The 16039-nt window shown below is 47.1% G+C and overlaps 1 protein-coding gene across 1 annotated transcript in view; it reads right to left on the bottom strand.

Annotated features, from left to right (window-relative positions):
• The window catches only part of LOC119397191 (solute carrier family 41 member 1-like), a 46578-nt gene that overhangs the window by 4067 nt on the left and 26472 nt on the right, over positions 1 to 16039 (bottom strand). Inside the window, exon 2 of the mRNA XM_049416484.1 lies at positions 2370 to 3052. Coding sequence (XP_049272441.1) covers positions 2370 to 3052 — 683 coding nt within the window. The remainder of the gene's footprint in view (positions 1 to 2369; positions 3053 to 16039) is intronic.

Here is a 16039-nt window from a genome sequence, read left to right on the forward strand (position 1 = left end):
TCCAGTGCTTTGTCTGGCCACCCACAAAATTGTCTGGCCACGTAGTAAAAGGATTCTTCTTTTCTTTTTTTAAACGATGGTAGAAAGGTCCAACTCAGTTTCATTGCGCATGAAGTAGCTGGGCACTTTTCGCCGCAGTCCAGCACGTAAAAGGGTAGCCGTTACCGATGTCTGTCGAGATAGCGCGTTCGCCAGCGCTCGCGACCGTCCCCGTCTCAACGGCGCCCCTTATGTCCCTTGACCGACGAAATAACTGGTAAGCACCGACGACAGGCCTCGCCTGTCGTCGCTTGCTTACCGAGTTAGTGAACGCGTCTTCACAGAACTACAGCTTATTGTGTAGTGATATATGAGAGCTTGTACAATGTCTATTGGTGTTTGGCAGCAACAGCACCGTTTGACGTGGATTCACCCACGTTGACGCCTAGTGGCACATTTCCATCGCAAAGACTAACGCCCATGGTCATCATTTAACGGATGTGGTATAGCTGAAGTTTTCAACATATACCTGGACACAGCGTACAGTGAATTCCGCGCAAAGATGATGTCAACAAGCACATAATGAACACTGGTACTCGATATGCACTTCTTCAAAGCGTGGTCCATTAAGGAGAGAAATGGCACGGTGTGCCCTCCCGAGTAATAGGGTAACCTGCGCCTGTGCTCATGCATACACTACCACATTGCGCTTCAGCAACACGGGAGGCAGAGGTTCGTACTTGAGCGCGAACGCGCGCGCAGACTTTCCCGTCCCGCTGACCTCTGTCCCACTCCACGAGGCACAACATCGCCCTTGACATCGTTGCCTTTCTGCGGCGCTTGTTGCAGCAGTTTTATTAGTCGGTGCTATCGCTCTCGAAACAGTCGGCGGGGAACACCGTTAGTGCATGTGGAAGCTGCACTACTCCGAGAACCAGCCGTCAAGCTTTAACACGAAGCGTAAGACAAAGAACGTAGCTTCGTCTAGGGCAACACCCCAATGCTAGCGCCGCCATTGTTTTTCGCTGGTATCGAGACGCTTTAACCATGCCTCCGAGGCCATGCTTTAACTGCGTTGTCGCCGAATCATTCTCTATCGGCGCTAGTGTCATGCCGCACTGCTTCACTGAACCGCTCACAGACGGCGGCACCACCCACCCCGTCTAGCCCCGCCAACAAAGAGCACCGTGCGAGAGAGAATGTGTGAGAGATATAAAGCGCGTTTGTAAAGTGTCGTGCATCTGCCTCGTTAGCTTAGTCGGTAGAACGCCGGGCGCTTATCGTTGCGGACCAAGAGGTCGTAGGTTCGATTCCCCGCAACAGAACACTTTTGTTACAATTTTTCTTTCTCATCTGTTACCGTCCATTTTATCAACGTCATATCCGTGACGGAAATACGTCACTAAAGTCTTAGTGGACCCCGGCGTAAACACTTTCGTGTTAATGAAAAAATATAAAAAAGCTTCTCAAGCTTAACGCCTGATAAAATGTTAACGGGCTCCCCAAGAACGATACATGTTCATTGGTGCTCTGTAAATTTCTGTACAAGATGCGAAACAGTAACGTCGAGAAAGTAATGGTAGAAGAGGCTACTCATGCGCATGTTAAAGGGATGGGTCAGTGGTATTCCAATTGACTATGAAAGGTCAAAGCTCTTTTTCACCGCGGGACCCGATTAGAAAATGTATTATCAATAATCACACAACTAGTAAATATTGCATACATTTATAATAAAACTAAGGTATAGACAGTATAGAGTAGATCAAATAAAACACAAGCTTTTAGTGAAGGCTGGTTTACTTGCTCGCATAAAACGAGCATTCTCCAAATTGCTACCGCTGCCAACTGGCACTTACCGCAATATAGTGAAATAATATTGCTGCTATGCCTCTGCATTACTCCATCAAATGCTTGGTAGACTACACCGATTTCCCCTTATGGAAGGTAGATGCAAATGCGTTGACGTTCGTTCAGAAAAGACCAACAGCTGGTACCTCCTGGACATTTCAGTATCCGCGAATTTTGAACAAAATGTCAGCTAACGTTGCTGTTTGAAAGCAGGCATTTCTCATATGTCATATATGTGGTCACATCTGAAGGGGATTTGATGCAAGGTTTAGATAAACATATTAATACTGATACAGTTTCCAAAATAATAATGCCGGTTAGAGCGCTGCCTAGAGGGCGGCCTGATCACTAAGTCGGCGGAAGGATCTCTTCCTTATAGGGCATTAATGGTGCGAATCATATTTTACAGTGAACTGTCATCGTGCCATTCGCTCCGAGTCGTTGCGAGCACGGCGTACTTGTGTTTCCCCGCTTGAAGCGGCATTAGCCATTAAGACTCCTGTGATAGCGCTCACACATAAAAAAGAGGAGCGGCGGCTCACCTGAACGAGTGCCATGTTGCCAACCGCAATGTCCCACACTTTCCTTGGCGTGTCCATGTTACCAAGGTTGGCTTGCGTCGACAGCCTCGCCGCTAGCGTCATCTCCAGGTTGCCCTTAAGGCCTAGAAGCGGAGGCACCACGATGAACAGCTCCGTTACGTGCTCGAACGGGGGCCAGAACTGAACCGTGTCGAGAATAAGTCCCGCAAACACCGTGCCTAGACCGCCGAGGAAGAACGGCACAGCCGCTTGCTTGAAAATGCTGAGCAACGACTCTTCGCTAGACGCCGCAAAGGAGCGCTTTCTCCTGGTAGGGCAGTCGTCGTCCGGCTTGAGACGCGCTGCACTGGACTCGTTCAGGTTCTCGTCGGTTACGCCTGCGCAGTTCTCCGAGTAACAGATGCCCTTCCGTAAGACGCATTCCTCGCCGTCCCTGTAGCACACGACGCTTGCCCTCCTCGAGCCATCCTCGGCTGCGTGACACGCGATGCCGTTACTGAAGGCCTGCTGGTAGTTCGCTGCTTCTGGAGACCGGTCCTTTCGGGTGTGGCCGTTGCAGAAGGCGACGTTTTCGCGAGAGGCGTCGTGCGACGGTCTCCGAGATTCATGCTTGTACTCCGTCATGACGCCCTTGCGGATGTTCATGTCCGCAGCCGCTGTGCCTTGCTCAGCCCCCCGGGTTCCTGCAGCAAAGAAAAGCCGCATTGGTTTGCTCGTCCTGACTGCGCAAGCTAACAATGCCCCCGTCTGACACTTGGCAGAGCGTCTTCCGAAAGGAGAGGGCTCGTCTCGAGCGCGGCGATGATTGATGCGCAAACGAGATGACGAAACTCTTGCCACTCCATTGGTGGCAACATCTCAGAGCGCTCTCACGTGTCACGAATTGGTGTCGTACGGCCGCGGCGACGTTATTCCAATGCGCGGCGCGAGTCAGCTACTACACAAGAAATATCTACGCATTCCAAGCAACCATTCAGCACATCTAATACTGCTTTATGTGCAAAAAACGGGCAAGGAAATGTTAGCTCTGCAGATGCAATACACACTTTTGACATACGGTGCTTGAGTGAAACCTTCGTTAAATTTTTAGTAGAATGCTAATAAACTAAATTCGTACAAGTGCCTCCAGTGTCATGCTAAGGAACGCCATACCTCACGGAGCTGACACTTAATGCACGCACAGGTTACAAGTTGTATGTAATTCAATCTTTATGGACTTCAAATACCTATGCATTGATTGATTGATTGATTGATTGATTGATTGATTGATTGATTGATTGATTGATTGATTGATTGATTCATTCATTCATTCATTCATTCATTCATTCATTCATTCATTCATTCATTACCTGAAAACCTTTGAGAACCTTTGGCTCTACGTGACAAATGGACATAAGGGTAGAAGTCGTAAGTTGCAAGATAAAAGGTTCTTCGTTGGTAGGCTTCAATTTGAGATGATTCATCATCAACAGGAAAAGGGGCAGCGAGGTCGCGCCAGTCACAATAAGCACTCCGTAAAGATTTTTGGATATGTCTGTTGTGCAGCTTGTGCTGGCTCGGGGTGCATGAAAAGCGTTTTGAATAGCGACATGCGATGCGGCGTGACACGAATGATCGCTTGGTGCTGAAGAAATCAAGTAACCTGCGAAAAAGGCGGATGCGTGCTATCGTGCGGCAACATACAGGTACAGGGGAATGAAGTTGTGATTTCAGAACGGTGACAGGCGTACTACTGTACCACTGTAGTTAGAATGAATAAGTGTAGTTAGAATAAGTCTGGAAGTACGGGTATTGGAATGAATGACTATAGCATATTATTTAATTAGCTTGAAGAAGACGAAAAATGAAACTACCCTATAAAAGGTACGTCGAAGTAGATTATTGCTGTTTATTATACGGCACTGCTTATGCATAATTGTGTCATTTGTATATATGTACACGTATATACATATGACTTTTTGTTTCTGCAGTTGTCCGCTGTTACCTGCTGTACTCGTGGTGCCAGGAGCCCAGATAGGTGTGTATAGATACGCCTGTAGCTTCGACACCATGACAATTCGTGACCTGTCATGTAGTGTCTGAACTGTCAACAAACATCAACTTCAGCTTTGGCGGCCGTAACACTGCTGTAGCAGTAGTACTTGTAGAGGATAAATCTGTAGATACGCAACTGGGGATGAATGATTATAACATATTACGTAGATAAATTACCTTTGAGGCTCAAAGAAGAAAACGTCCTATTCAAGATTAGGTCGAAGAAGAGATGTGCAGGGGCCGTATTCTCAAACGATCGCAAAATGCGACAATCGCAAAAGTATCGCCTTTGGTGCGCGCTGATTCGCTATTGAGCAAAACCGGAAAAGTGAGGGCGCCATCTAGTATTTCCGTTGACGTGACGGTGCTCTACGGCACTTCCGACATGCCTGGAATAAACGAACGCACCTTATCACCGTCGGTTGGTGGTGAAGTCTAGCATTTCAGTGACATAGACGGCAGCTTCCAGTATTCAATCCTTGGTGGATGTGCGCAGCATTTTTTAAGCTGAAGCTTTCAGCGAGCATTACCTTGGGGTGTTTTCAGTACTCTTTGTTTGTCAGCGCGTGTTTCTTCGTGGTTTGAACGTTCCAGTAACGTGAACCGCGCGTTGCTTGCGTGGTTTATTGTGCGCCGGCAACATGTTGAGATGTTGAGACGATGTCGCGGCGGCTGCACACTACAGCTGAACTCTGAGTACGCCGCGTTAAACTCTCAACGAAAATATATTTCACACAAAGTTGCATTCTTTAAATATTATACTGTGCATTAGACGATTGCACAAAAGAATGCTGAAAGGACTTTTCAACGGGTCCTATACACCAGAGCACGCCTGTCTCGCACCCAGGCTGCTGGCGAGCCGAGCGGATACTCTCGCACCCAGACGCCGGGCTGACCGGGCTGCCGAGGCGCGCGCCGGCTGCACTAAGCAAACAGGGCAAGCTGCAGTTCTGAAGCTTTAAAGTGCAGAAAAGTACCCGTTCACGCCGCTTCAGCGTATAAGAGCTCGTCTGGGCACTACTGCGTCGTCTTTGGATGCCAAAACAAGCAGCGCAACAAGAGGATAATAGCGTTGTCTGCGACGATTATACGACGCGCCACGGAAATAGTGCCGGTGCGGTATTTTCAGCTTCGCCGCGAGTGGATAACTGTGATTCAAGCAAAAAAACTAGGAGCCGAGTGAAAATGCTCGAGTAAGTACACTAAATGCGTGTATTCTGCAGTGTGGTGCCCACCTATTTCGTTTTGCGAACCTAATTTGCGTGACACGCAGCTGGGTTGAAGGCAGGCGCGAGCTTTGTGTGGGGGTGCACTTCATACCTTCGAGCGTTTCCTTTGACGAAAATGTAGTGCAAGGTAGTGCTTTCAAGCACAAGAAATCAGCATGCTTTGCCACTTTCAACGTAGTATTAAGCTTTAGTGCTTTTGATGGCATCCACGCCTTCGAGATTTCGTCTTCGAAAGGTAATAAATGGCACGGTGCTCCTCAACAGCTGGCCAGAATTTCGTGCTTTCACTGCAGTGTTCGATGTCCCCAAATTTATTTGGACACGACGCATCCAGCTGCACATAATACATATATTGGCACGTAAGTAAAGAGTACTCGCGCCAGTGTCCTTTACGTCGCAGACGTAGCTAACCGGCTTAACTAATAGTAGCACAGTTTCGCTTGTAAACACCATCGTTACAAGAATAAAATCGCGCAGATAGCTTCCAAAAGGGATCGATGAACGTCACTGCAGGTGATACTCTGATAGCACGCTTTTGTGAGCAAGACGCATTGTAAGAGCGCTCGTGAAACAAAAATTACGTTCCGCGAAACTACCCGTAAAGCGTACTCTAATTATTACGCGATGAATGCTGAAATGATGAGCTTTCACAAAACTTTGTGCACAACTTGTAATATGGGCAACAAAACCATCGTTTCACTCTTTCGCGAGCTGCACTGCGATTACGATTCACGCGTACTACAGCGAGAACGTTTTTTTACAAATGTAACAGCGTACGTATCCGACGAGGTTGCTTCCGCAGCCCACTCAGCACGTACTGTATACATTGTGGACTTGCATGAGCAGAGGTTCTTGATGTTCCATAAATCAGCGAAAATGTCCATGGCCAGAAAAGACGCGAAACACGCTCTCCGACGGGCTGAGTTTCGGGAGTTTCACGTTTGCTCTGTGCGGCGTCTGCTAGCGTGGCAGCCCGCGCACGTTGTTTCCTCGCGTGTGCGATAGATGGCGCGACGCGCGATGCAAATATGGCGATGCGCATGGAATTCGCTGTGTTCTGGTCTATATTTCAAGTAGCCACAGCCAAGCCTGGCCACTGCGTAGAAGTCTGCATGCGCTCGAAAACGTCGCACTCGGGTCACTCTTCGCTCGCACGGTACGCTCACTCCTATGTTTTGCGTCATTTGTAACTCCAACGGCCAGTGCAACTATGACGTCACAGGCAAGTGTTTCTTCAGTAATTGAACGCATCAGATTCTCGTCACCAACGCGATACTATCGCCTTTCGCGAAAGTTTGAGAATACGGGCCCAGTCTCCCTCGAGGAATGGAGGGTGCTAAGACTGGTCTAGTCTAAGTCGTCAGACACCATAAGTAAGAGGTATTTATTGCGGAAGGAATGACTATACCAGATTCGCTAAAAGATACCGTTATGTGCCACTTACATAGGGGATGAAGAAGAGGAGGACGTGTGCGCGAGGCACTGAGGAGTTGTCGGGTGATATGTCTGTTTGCTTGTTGGGGATTTGGCGCCTGTCTGTTGTACGTATATTCACTTGTCCTCTGTTCTTCGCGCTGCCATTTATTTAGGAATTATTAAACAAGATGTGTGGGCAACAGCTATGAAAATGGGATCCCTGACGTCTTTCCATAGAAAATTAGAACAACAGATGATACCAAAAAATATTGAGAACTGTTGTGAGGCGCCCTGGTTCTTATGGAGACGGAATTGATAATGGCAATCTGCACACCAGAAGTGTGAAGCAACACGCAACAGGGTGACCGTGTTCGGTCAAGAAATAATCATACTTTCATTCGGAAGACTCCGCCACGTCAACCTTTACTAGATACCACAATGCAAAAGTTGAGTTATACCAGATATTTCTTCGCAAAGGTAACTGGTATCAATACAAATGAAATCATGACGCAATTTGAAACCTACTGCATGACATTGTTCAGAACCTGTTCTAGGACATAGAATCAAGATGTGGTAACACAGTAACTGTCTTTTGATACACTCTCAAATGAGGAAGAGTGTGCTCCTATTAGTGCTTTCACTCCCTCAACAAGAAAATAGAACTCGACACTCAAAAATTAAACATGCCTAAAATGCAGGATCTGACGGAATTTTCAGGCAAGCTTTATTTGACGTGTATATTCGTACTCTAACAGTACTACTCAAAATTTTTACGCATGGTATTACCTGGAAGCCCTTCCTCATCATTCACCAGAAGATACTCTGCCAACTGGAAAGTACAATGACAGAGAAACGCTTCGTCATGTCGACTGGTAGAGACGCATGACGGTTTATCTGCTGTTGGACAATAGAGTATTCCTTGCGATAAGTACTAACAGAACCACAAATTCGCAGTGTCGATATTGGTATGGGTGCCCACCGTACCTGCGGTTTAAAGGGTCCGCTCAATACAAGAGAATGTGTGCATGAACCCGCCGAACAGTCGGTGGAACATTGTTCCCAATCGCAATGCTATATTTGGCACCTTAACCGACCCAGGGTGCCATACAAATGTAATTGCGTGACAAGCGGGTGGCTAATAATGGTCCCACCCATTACAAACGGGTCTAGCCTATAATTCTTCACATCAACCATCCAGGCCCAGGCAGGCACCAACAAAAATGGGGCAGCTAACCGTAGGTGCCATTTTTGCCTTAGAAACGCCGTAGGCTGTACCTCGTACTTCGCAAATGATGCATCTAGGACAGTAGTGGGGTACTTCCCTACTTAGGGAAATGAGGATGATTATGACGAGTGGGTACCTAATAACTGCCACTGATATCAATACTGTCATACTTGAGCTGGTATAGCGCATTAGGGGAAGAAGAAACGGCCGAGCAGACCTAATCTTGGCGATGCGTTAGGGTGTTTTTGTATGCTTGCGCAAGTCTACATATTTGATGCATTTTCACAATAAAGCCCAGTTGGAAGTTAGCGCTCTGTCCTCTTGTGTCGGTCTGCTCGGCCGTTTCTTCTTCCCCGTAATGCGCTATACAGTTCAAGTACGACCGAACCAACTCGCCCAATCTTCAACACTTGTGCAAAACTGTCAACTGCACTCGTGTAGGAACAGTAATAACCGCGCAGTTACTTGCAAATAGCGACACTCACGCACGCAGGCAGAACCTTGCCTTTCATTCATATTTTATGGCAGTGGTGTGGCATCATACAGAATGCTTATGCTCATGTCACGTGACCCAGAGATGTTTAGGTGCTAATAGACGTCCTTTTACTGCGGACTATGAAGACATCATCGCGTCGACTGTGGCGCGGCTCCTATTACGCTCTATCAAGTGAACGGCCCTCCAGTCAGTGCCCAACTACGCGCACAGGATATTAAGGCGAAAGCCCTTAGGTGCCTCATTACACGCGAAAATGTATACCCTCAGCATCACGTGGTGTCGGCGGTTACACGAGTGATGCAAGAAATTATCATGGCGTCACAGATAACAAGATTTGTGGCGTCATCATAACGTCACTATGACGTGACATAAATTGATGTCACTAGGGTGACGTCATCACATGACATCTTCGCTTTGTCAAGGGTGGCCGATCACGGAGGCAGTGCAAAACTAAAAAAAAAACAGAAAGCTCTAAATGCCTCCGATCCTGAGGCAGTGCAAAACCACGTTTGGTGTACAAACCTGGTCGGAGGGGAGGCTCAATAGATCGACTGAGAAGAAATAGGAGAAGAAGATGGTTTTCGCCTTCGATCGTCCTTAGGCGAACGCATAAGGCACCCTTGAGATTTTTTCCATTACGGCCACCTGTTGAAATGGTGGCGGAGAGTGGTTAGCGCGCTATAGGCTACGCGTTAACAATAGCAGTACTGGTGGGGCTCAGGATCGAATCCTCACTGCGGCCATTCTCTTTTTCGTTAAATGGAGATGACTTGATTTGCGCGCCGCGTTTATGCCACAGCTTTCTGATGACGGCGGGGTCGCACAATGAGCCAATCAATGAGCTTGCGATAATAAGGAAATCTGATGAAAAGCCGCAGCCGTCTCGCAGAATCACCGCCATACCTACTTTCGTGCCTTTAACACATTCGTATTATTGGTACAATATATTTCTTTTATATAGCCTTATATCATTGTATATTTGCGTTACATAAAATTGTTTGTATTCTAACTGCTGTCAGGTTTAGTACTGCCTGCTCAGTTGAACTGTTTTGTGTGCAGAAATTTATTTTGTTTTGCTTTATTTTCGGATTTCCAAGCGAAATGCTGGTATGTATTGATGCTACATAATGTAGTTTTTTTGCAATGTATGTATTTATTTCTGCCTTAAATTCATCATACAATGCTTCCCACGGGACGTCTGAGGTATTTTTAAATAAATAAATAAATAAATAAATAAATAAATAAATAAATAAATAAATAAATAAATAAATAAATAAACAGCAGATACGCCAGCACACCAGAGCTCAAGTCGTTTTAACTGTGCCGAACGAGTTGTCATAATTGTTTAACACAGTTGGTATCACGACAAGACAAAGCATCGTTTCACTCTCACTAAAACCACCAATCACTGTTTTTATTCCCTGAATGTATAGTGAACGCTGTCTACGGCATCTTCCTGATCTGCGAGAAATTATATGTACGCCAAAGTGTCTGACGTTTCGAATAGAGACTACGCGAGCACCGCTAGAACGCGAACCTAAAGTGGCCGCCTTGGTTCGTGACGTTCACTCTAAGCAACGAGGGTGTCACCACCAGTTCGAAAAACGTGCTGTGTTAGCGAAAAACTATAACTTTTAGGTGTATCGAAAATAGTTGTATATGCACGTCGTCTGTTTCATTCTCTCTCAAATAAATCACATGCTTATCGACCAATACGACAAGGGACCCGATGCATTTGTTCTCGTAAGCGTAACCAGACATATAATCCACTATTTTTACGTTCTTGTTGTGTTAGCAACGGGTTCTTTAGTATATTCATAAGTTCTTGAGATAGACAGCGACCCGTGCGTGTTTCCGTGTGCCTTTTTCACGTCTTATTTTGCGCTGTTTTCAGCGCACTTAGTTTTATCACGTATAGCATTTTGCGTAGAAAGAATGATATTGTGAGTTATTTACACAGTGTTCTGCTGACTGGTTTGATGCAACAGCGCTTCACGGCACGGACAAGGACGACGAAGATTGTGCGCACCGTTATTCTTTCTCGTATGCATCGCTTAAGCACCGTGGCGACAGCCATATTCTAACTTTACGGCAGAGTTCACCGTTTATCGACTCCTTAAGCGCACCAGCAAAACCAATTGACACGCGAGGTATGGCCAATAGAAAAACGAGCACGTCGAAAAGTACCGTGCGTTGCGAATGCTGGTCCCAATGCAGGGTCCGTGGATGCGAAGGCCGATTCGCATGCGCCGCTGCTCTGCCGCCGGGTGAGGAGCACTCATCGGATTCAAGCTGGGACACGGCCGGAAGAGAGGCAGCTGTGAGCCTTTCGCTGGCAGCTGCGGTGTTGTCGTTTACTGTGCGCGACTTCGTGGGACTCTGCCAAACAGCGGCCGCTTTTCCGGGTGACGCCAAAGACGCAGCTGCTCCAAATGCATACGCGCCGGGGTCGGAGTCGACGGGAGAGAGGGCACACCTTCGGTCTCCGGACCGCTTTGGCGCGCTCTCGTTGGCCGGGACAGTAGATGACGCGGGACGAGAGAAGCGTAACGCCAAAGCGACATCGTGCGCGTGATACAGTACGACTATAAATTCAGGTTGAAAGAAAGTGTCCGGAAGTTCTATGAGAGAAACAGAAATGGTATTTTTAACGCGACAGCGTTAAACAGCTCGTTTCGCAGAAGTTCCGCCGTCGGCGTCGCCATCGTTGATTGTGAGCGAAAAATCAGTGTTGTCCGTGAGCTAAAGTTCGAGATAGATGGAACTAGATAATAAAGATCTTCTGTTTGAGTCAAACCCTGGCAATCAGAGCTTCTACTCCACGCCTGTGCTTCGAACTGTTTCGGAAAAAAACTCTATGAATGGCATGAAGTCTAACGCATGCATTATTGCGTGGCAGAATCGTGGAATCGCACCAGGAGTCAAAAGAAGTGAATTGCGCAACGAGTGGGCGGTTTAAAGCTGCCCACCCTTAACAAAGCGCTCAGGCATAATTAACCGTCATTATCAGCAACAGCATCTTACCGGTACTTACCTACGGAGCAGAAACCTGGAGACTTACAAAGAGGGTTCAACTTAAATTGAGGACGACGCAGCGAGCGATGGAAAGGAAAATGATAGGTGTAACCTTAAGAGACAGGAAGAGAGCAGAGTGGGTCAGGGAACAAACGGGGGTTAAGGACATCATAGTTGAAATCAAGAAGAAGAAATGGATATGGGCCGGCACGTAGCACGTCGGCAGGATAACCGGTGGTCATTAAGGGTAACTGACTGGATTCCAAGAGATGGCAAACGCGTGAGGGGGAGACAGAAAATTAGGTGGGTAGATGAGATTAAGAAGTTTGCAGGTATTACGTGGCAGCAGAAACGCACAGGACCGGGTTAATTGGCGGAACATGGGAGAGGCCTTTGGCCCTGCAGTGGGCGTAGACAGGCTGATGATGATGATGATGATGATCAGCAACAGCATCAACAAGAGTGCGCAGCTACGCCGGTGCACCTGTTGCCTTACGGACGCGCATTGGGTACCTCGCCAATTCGCAAAAGCAAGAATTATGGCGCAGTGGGCACTTGCGCCGCTGGTACTTGCAGTAGGCATTCTAGGATTGTTTGAAAGGGCCATGTTACACGCGTAGACGTTCCTTTCCTAGGTTGAGGTCTCCACTGAGCAGCGAAGCTAGGCTAGGCTAGCGAGAGACAAAGGGATCGGGCGGAGCCAGATTATGCTATCGTGTTCTACTCTTGAAGGCCAAGTTCAAGCGCAGACAATTTATTTCATCTCTCTTTGATGCTGTTTATTTCACTCGAAGTACGCAGGAACTCGACTAAGGAATTATTGTGCAGTATACATCTCTCAAAACGACATTACGTCGATTTGTCTCCAGTTAATTCGATCTGAAATAGTCAGCATCAGTTTACTGTAATAAATCCGCAAGATTGATTTTACATCGGGAGATGGTGCACTGGAATAAATCTAGACTATCAGTGTGATCACCGGCGCGCCAGCAGGGGTGTAGGCCTCGCACCTAGTCAGTGTTTACACGAATTCACAACGACGATAAGCCATCGGCAAAGCTTATTGGTGAACTGTCCTAATGGAAAACGCATTGTGGAAAACATTGTGGAAAACGCGCCAAGCGTCTGAATGCACTTTGCTTGCGCGCAGAACATTCTCAAACATGTTCTGCGTTCCATGATGAGGCACGCGTTTCTGGTTGTTCGATATGCTCGGAATTTAAGTCCTACTCGGAACGCACTTATTTTCAGTTTATTTTTTCATCTATTTCCTTACAGATCGCTCATCACTACCGCCGTCATTTCCGTGCAGCCCCCATTAGCAGTAGCCGCCGGCTTCAAATAGACTCATCAAGCGATTTTTCCAAATTGACTTTCTTATTGCTGCCGAATTACATGATTGCTACATTGCAGTGTGCTCTTTCACGGACAAAGCAATGCGTGAGCTTCCGAAGTGTCAAATAAAGGTAAGGCACTATTTAAAGGGGTCGTGCCCACATTATGAGCATATTAGAAAAACGTTGCCTACATGTAGATGTGAAGGTCGATCGTGTTAACATGCGAGGCAAATATTCCACTGCATACAGCGAAACATTAGCAGCCTAGCATAAAGAACTGCCACAAATTGCTTGCTCCTCCTTGACGCATCCTCATTACCATGTAGCTGTATGCAGGAAACCGAAGCAACCCAACCCAACAGGCGTACTCGGATTCGCGATTGAGGGAACATTATCCATAATAACATTACTTCTGAATCAAAATAATAAAAAAGGTGCACTTGTTTCAGATATAAAAAACACCCATACAACATTTCATCATTAGTCTCCCTATCTAGATTGGCCGTTTGCTGCTTAATATTTCATTTTAACACTGGGCCACATACTATGGTGGTGCTCGAGCTTAGACGACAAAGCTGAAACCCCGAGGAGGCAGTATCGAACCGCAGGGTGCGCTAGGTGGAGGCTCTGCTCAGAGCCGCAATAGAAGAACAATTTTGGGCCGTCCAGCGAGCCGAGGAAGCCGCCCGAGCCCAAGGGCTCGTGACCGAAGCCTAGGCCGGGGTTGAGGCCCACCGCGAATCGACTTGGCTGGACTTTATAATAAAGTTATTTCTTCTTCTTCTTCTCCCCGACTAGACATCACAGTACATGAATACGTATGATTGCTGAGGGTGACATTCGGTGCAGTGCGATACCATGAACAAAAGTCTTGATTTGAAATTTTGTGAGGGTTAGTGCCTCTTCCCTACTTAGTGGCGGGTAAGTTCTTGTGTGTAGAATGTAGTGTAGCAAAATGTCGTACTTCTTGGAAGAGTCATGCTCGCTCCTTAGGGCGTCCTGTGGGATAGCCCGGTGAAGATGAGCTCAGGCAGAAGGCTCGGCTGCCTCATTTACCAGTAGGGACACGTGCACTGGAGTCCATACGATGTACGCATCTGTCAGGTCAGGGGCGGACCCAGAAATTTTTTCGGGGAGAGGGAGGAGGAGGGGGGGAGGTTCAGCCACCATTTACATACGTTCGTGCGTACGTTTGTATGTGTGTGTGTATACACACACCTGCAAAATTGAAAAGTTTCGGGTAGTATGAATATCCCCCACCCCGGTGCTTTTTGACGTTGCTATTAGGACTTTTAGGGCTTGTCTGGATGTACATTTTTGCAAGTTAGTTGGTCCATACTCATTTTATATGCATTGCGCAACTAAACCAGCCCAAGGTGTTTAAACTAAAAAAGTTCTGCGCTCTTTCCTGACACATCTTCCTTTTTGGTTTCCACCCCTTAGCGTTGTTCAGTTGCGCAGTGCATTCAAAAAGAACTTGTCTGAAAGTTTCCCCTTTCAGAATATTCTGCAAAGCTATTTAGGAATCGTAGTATTATTGTAATCCCCACAAACTGAGATGACAGGAGCTATTGCTACTTTTTCAACCGTATGTATTTTGTTTGTAAGACGCTTAGTACCATTCTGTCTTTGCGCTTTACACCTTATGGTATGTTGATGTTCAAAAGAAAGCTGGTGCCGTGGACACCTAAGCACAAACTTAAAATCAGACCAAGCTATAGGAAACGTGCATTAAGCCGGTGGCGCCGCCGTGCGAGGGTGAACTCAAGTGACTCGCGTTCAGAAGCTGACCGATGAGCGGAGCCGCGTCAAGTTGTTAGCGGTGCTTTGCAATGTCGCGCGTATGAATTGCTGTGTCGTAAACTCTGCCAATAGCTATAAGAACTACCATAGGCGTGCGCAAGGTTCCTCATTAGGGGGTCGAAGGTTCATCGCAGCGCCCCCCCCCCCTACTAAGTCCATGTATGGGGCAGATTTTGCGCCCCCTCTCGTAGATGAATAGGGGGGCGGCCGCCCCCCCCCCCCTGCCCCCCTGTGCGCACGCCTATGAGAACTACCCACCTGGAACAAAGTTTTTCAGCTTTCTGCCGTGACAACGCTTCAGAGACCAGGGGGAACGCTGGATTCACAGCGTACGCCGCGTACAGCGAGTGATCCAGGGCATGCTTATGAAACGGAAACTTGGGCCAGTTGGCTGTACTTCATATTTACCGGCAGCGCAACCACACACATGGACAGAGAAAAGAAGCGAAACGGAAACACAGCGCTGACACTCACGACACTCACGGAAGTTTCAACCAACAGATTGAAAGGCTCCGATCTGCTGGGTATGATAATCAACTGTTAAGGAACCGCGTCGTGAAGTTCCTACGATGGGTGAAGGGCGGGAAGCCATCAGGGGATTTAGAAAGACGCAACAAGGAAATTAAAACGGTCACAATCCCTTATGTTCATTGTTCTTCGCAGTGCGTGAAGAAGGTAGGGGCTAGATACGGCGTAAATGTTGCCTTGTCCGCCCCCAATAAGCTGGTTAGCGTGTGTAAGAAAATTCAGGCTAAAATAAGCGGAGAAGAGGATGATAACATTTGTAAAGTCAGGCACAGAAAGCAACATGTGTCATGTAATATGGTTGTGGTTGATTCAATTCCTTTGACATGCGGGGCGTGTTACATAGGACAAATGGGCAGATGTGTCAACATTATGTTAAAAGAACATGATAATTCATTAAACACAAAGGGTATGCTCATTTGGCTTCTCATGTGGACAGGTGCGGGTGTGAACCGATATTCAGTAAGGTTAACATTTTAAAGAAACATAAGAAGCACTTTGTTAGAGAGTTAAATGAGGCATATTACATTAGTAAACAAGGGGGGTCATGTATCAGCGAACCATCGGTGACGTTATCTGACTGTGAGATT

The sequence above is a fragment of the Rhipicephalus sanguineus genome, chromosome 6, assembly GCF_013339695.2.
Source record: "Rhipicephalus sanguineus isolate Rsan-2018 chromosome 6, BIME_Rsan_1.4, whole genome shotgun sequence".
Classification (NCBI taxonomy): domain Eukaryota; kingdom Metazoa; phylum Arthropoda; class Arachnida; order Ixodida; family Ixodidae; genus Rhipicephalus; species Rhipicephalus sanguineus.